General features: G+C 48.9%; 1 protein-coding gene across 1 annotated transcript; it reads left to right on the forward strand.

Annotated features, from left to right (window-relative positions):
* The first annotated feature begins 1,533 nt into the window (after positions 1-1,533).
* P152DRAFT_463164 (putative amp dependent CoA ligase) lies at positions 1,534-3,467 on the forward strand. The gene has a single exon (XM_033680482.1). The coding sequence runs from the start codon at positions 1,653-1,655 to the stop codon at positions 3,315-3,317; it is 1,665 nt and encodes a 554-aa protein (XP_033529448.1). The 5' UTR covers positions 1,534-1,652; the 3' UTR covers positions 3,318-3,467.
* The last annotated feature ends 205 nt before the right edge of the window (positions 3,468-3,672 follow it).

Raw genomic sequence — 3,672 nt, forward strand, 5'->3', positions numbered from 1 at the left:
ATGGCTGCTCCCAGATGAAATTCGAGTCGAGTTGGCTCGACATCCTTATGCTCCGCTCCTAAGCACGTCTGAGGTAAAATGGGGGAGAGGATCTCGAGGACAAGAGTTGGAGGAGACTCTCCGGGACATGGACGATGGCGCAGCATACGCAGTCCGATTTCGAGCCTTTATGGTGGAGAATGCCGCCAGATTCCGGGAAGAGTCACAGAAATTGAATGCCACGAAAAGTCAGAAGAAACGACCAATGGGTTAGAGCGGCGTCGGCCGCCGAATCATCACCCGGAATTGCTCCAGACTCGAGCTCTTCTTGCCAAACGGCCACAACCAAGGGCCCGCCTTCATTGTCAATGTCTGCTCTTGGTGTATTCGCGCGAACAAGACAGAACGACATGGAAACTAGTGGAGATGGAAGAAACGAAAAGGAAAGTAAGACGGAGGAAGCGAGCAGATACTGTTGACACAATCAGAACGATTGACCAAAGTGATGTTGTATCACCGATACAACGACGACGTTTGTAAACGTTGCCAAGATCTAATGGAGTGTGTTCTTAGCAAAGCCTACTATGGGACAGCCGGAGAGACAGCCAGAGGGAATATTCACTGCATCAGATGGCGAAAACGAGTATGGGGATGATGCAGATGATAACGAGGATGATAATGATCCCCAGGAAACAGATGAGGAAGTTTTTGTCACTTTAGAGCCTCTGGATTTTGACAAATAATCCTTATTTATTGTTGCATACAAATCGTTGCACCTTTTGTACAAAAAGTAGCCAGACGGGCTGAAGCCCTGAAACCTTACTGCGAATTTATTCCTTAGTAATCATCGAGGGCTTGGCACGTCTGGTATAACGAGATAATCACCTGACTTCAGTGTGTTGGGTCACGTGGTTTGTGTTTGCTCGGAGATGTCTATCTCTATCTCTTCACGCTGTATTTTAGATACATCCAATACATCGCTCTTCTCTCTCATACGTTATCTTTGCTCGATTGGAGTATTCTCCACAGAATCAATCACGTAACTAGTTAACTATAGATGTTAATAGTCAATATAGTCACGTAACTGTCACTTTAGGGGAATTCATCCGCCACCTGACAAGCTCCGTGATTCCAGACCATTATACAAAGCATGTAGCGGCTACTTGGAAAGCGCCGATTTGAGTAGACACGGGCAAGCGCCCCACTACTCGCTGCTGGTCGGATCCTGTGATGGATCAGAGGTCCGCAGACCTGGATGCCTTGTGGCCCTGTGGCCCGTTTGCTCTGTAAACACCAGAACAGATAAACGCCTCGCACACCTTAGATAGATTCCTCCTTCATAGCAACAATTCAATGTTTGCCTCACGATTGGAGATTCCCGACAGTGAGACTCTTACAGATCCGTACTATAGTAACAATTAATCCTGCGGAGAAGAGGCTAACTCATGTGCCGAACATGCCGGAAACAGCTTAGCTAGGAGTGTTTACCGAGGAGCGATCAGGGTACTTCACGAGCATGTTGCATTCTGCTCGCAATAACATACCGATAGCAATCCAAACAACACCTTTTTAAGAACACCCACCTCTCGGGATACGCAGTATATGCTCTCGAGTATTATTTCGAACGTCACTCATTTGGCCCACGATCTTAACTGCTCTACTCTATCTGAGCCATGTCACCTCATCCATTGGCCGGACCTTATACCCCGCTGTCGGTAGATGGGACCTTATCACTGTCACAGTTTATGGTCAGATTCAATCCTGACAACGTACCTAACGCTAAAGTCATTCATACCGATACTATTTTGAACAAACACATTACTTATGGAGGACTACGTGAGCAGGCAGCAGCTTGTGCTTGGGGATTACGGAATCTAGGTTTAGGCGCGGGGAAAACGCTCCTCGCGCTGGTTCCAAATTCGACAGACTTCGTGTTGCTTGCGCACTCAACATGGTGGTCAGGCGCATGCTTCTCCCCTGCCAATCCTTCGGCGACTGCTACCGAGATTGCGCATTTCCTGACGCTTGTAAAGCCAGATGTTGTTGCAACAACCCCCCAACAGCTGCCGTCTCTCCGAAAAGGCTTGACTCTGGCTGGCTGTCAAGCTACCATCATCACTCTCATCTCAAGGTCGGCAGGGCTGCCTCTGTTCCCCGACGATATCACCGGACGGACGAAGGACGAAGTTGCGCCGGTCTACGATCTTGCAAGTGATGGGCTCGATGGAAAAACCGCACCAGCAGTCATATGCTTCTCTTCGGGCACCACTGGCAAGGTGAAAGGGGTGGTATTATCCCACTACAACCTCATCTCCAACGTTCTGCAGTTCAGATGCTCCCTTCCTAGTATGGCCAACTCGTCGGCCCGCGAAGTCTTCTTCCCGCCCTACTGCCATATTTACGGTTTATCATGTGTCGTGCTACAGGCCATGTGGCTCGGAGCATTTGTCTGTGGCATTCCTGCATTCGATCTCGAGCTGTTTTGCGAAAAAATGGCGGAGTACAAGGCAAACTGGGTACATGTTGTGCCTCCAGTGGCCATCATGCTGGCAGACTCTGATATCCCTCTTAAATATGATCTCTCCTCTCTTCGAAGGATCGTTATTGCAGCGGCACCAACCAAATACAGTCTACAGATGAGGCTCAAGGACCGCTTCTCTGGATCGGTTTTGGTCCTGCAAGGGTACGGTCTCTCGGAATGTTCGCCTTCTGTGCTCCACCAACACGAATCTGATGAGGCCGATATTGGTACGGTTGGAAAGGTCTTATCCGGTACCTTGGTCAGATTGGTTAACGCCAACACACATGAGGACGTTGCTCCTGGAGAAGACGGAGAGCTTTGGGTACGCGGACCACAAGTCATGTTGGGCTACGTTGGGGATCCCGAAGCTACCGCCAAGTCATTTTCGAGCGGATGGTTAAAAACGGGTGACATCATGAGAGTTGACCAGAAGGGAAATTTCTGGGTTGTTGATCGCTTGAAGGAATTGATCAAATACAAGGGGTTTCAGGTGGCACCGTCCGAACTTGAGGACCTCTTGATCAGCCATCCATACGTGTTGGAAGCAGCCGTCACTTCGATTTATGACGACACACAAGCCACTGAACTGCCACGCGCCTATGTCACTTTGACCAAAGAGGTCATGGCCCGGCATGATCTTAACGTCGAGGAAGCGCTGCAGGAGATCCATCAATGGCTCGATGGGCAGGTCGCTGGTTATAAAAAACTTCGAGGCGGCATCTTTTACATGCGGGAACTTCCAAAGACAGCAAGTGGCAAGATACTGCGAAGATTGTTACGGTCAGCGACGCCTCAAGCCAGCCCGAGTAAGCTATGAGGCTGTACGAGCTAGAGAGCCCCTGCAAAGTACAAATGAGACGATGTACAGAGTGTGAGCGAAAGTACTCCAACAGTTTCTTAGAACCTTTGCATCACAGGATCCTTGTGAGGCCACAGAGATAGGGTGACGCTCCTTTTACATCCCCCCGTGCTCCGTTTATGTTGGAAATCAGAGTTTATTACTTAGTCATCACACAAGATTCCTTACCTTATTTTGTACCTTACGTAATCCTAGTTATATCTACCTTGCAAGGTTTTTGTCGCACGTGATGTGCTAAAATGGTTGGGAGTGAGGTGCTGTTGTTCCAGCAGCGAAGTTGTTGTATTGTTGTGTTGTAGGTATCTGAAAGTTG

The sequence above is a fragment of the Eremomyces bilateralis genome (assembly GCF_010015585.1).
Source record: "Eremomyces bilateralis CBS 781.70 unplaced genomic scaffold P152scaffold_77, whole genome shotgun sequence".
Lineage (NCBI taxonomy): Eukaryota > Fungi > Ascomycota > Dothideomycetes > Eremomycetales > Eremomycetaceae > Eremomyces > Eremomyces bilateralis.

Bases quoted from the DNA above. Each gene is read 5' to 3' on its own strand.
- P152DRAFT_463164 (XM_033680482.1), top strand. From the start codon at position 1,653: ATGTCACCTCATCCATTGGCCGGACCTTATACCCCGCTGTCGGTAGAT.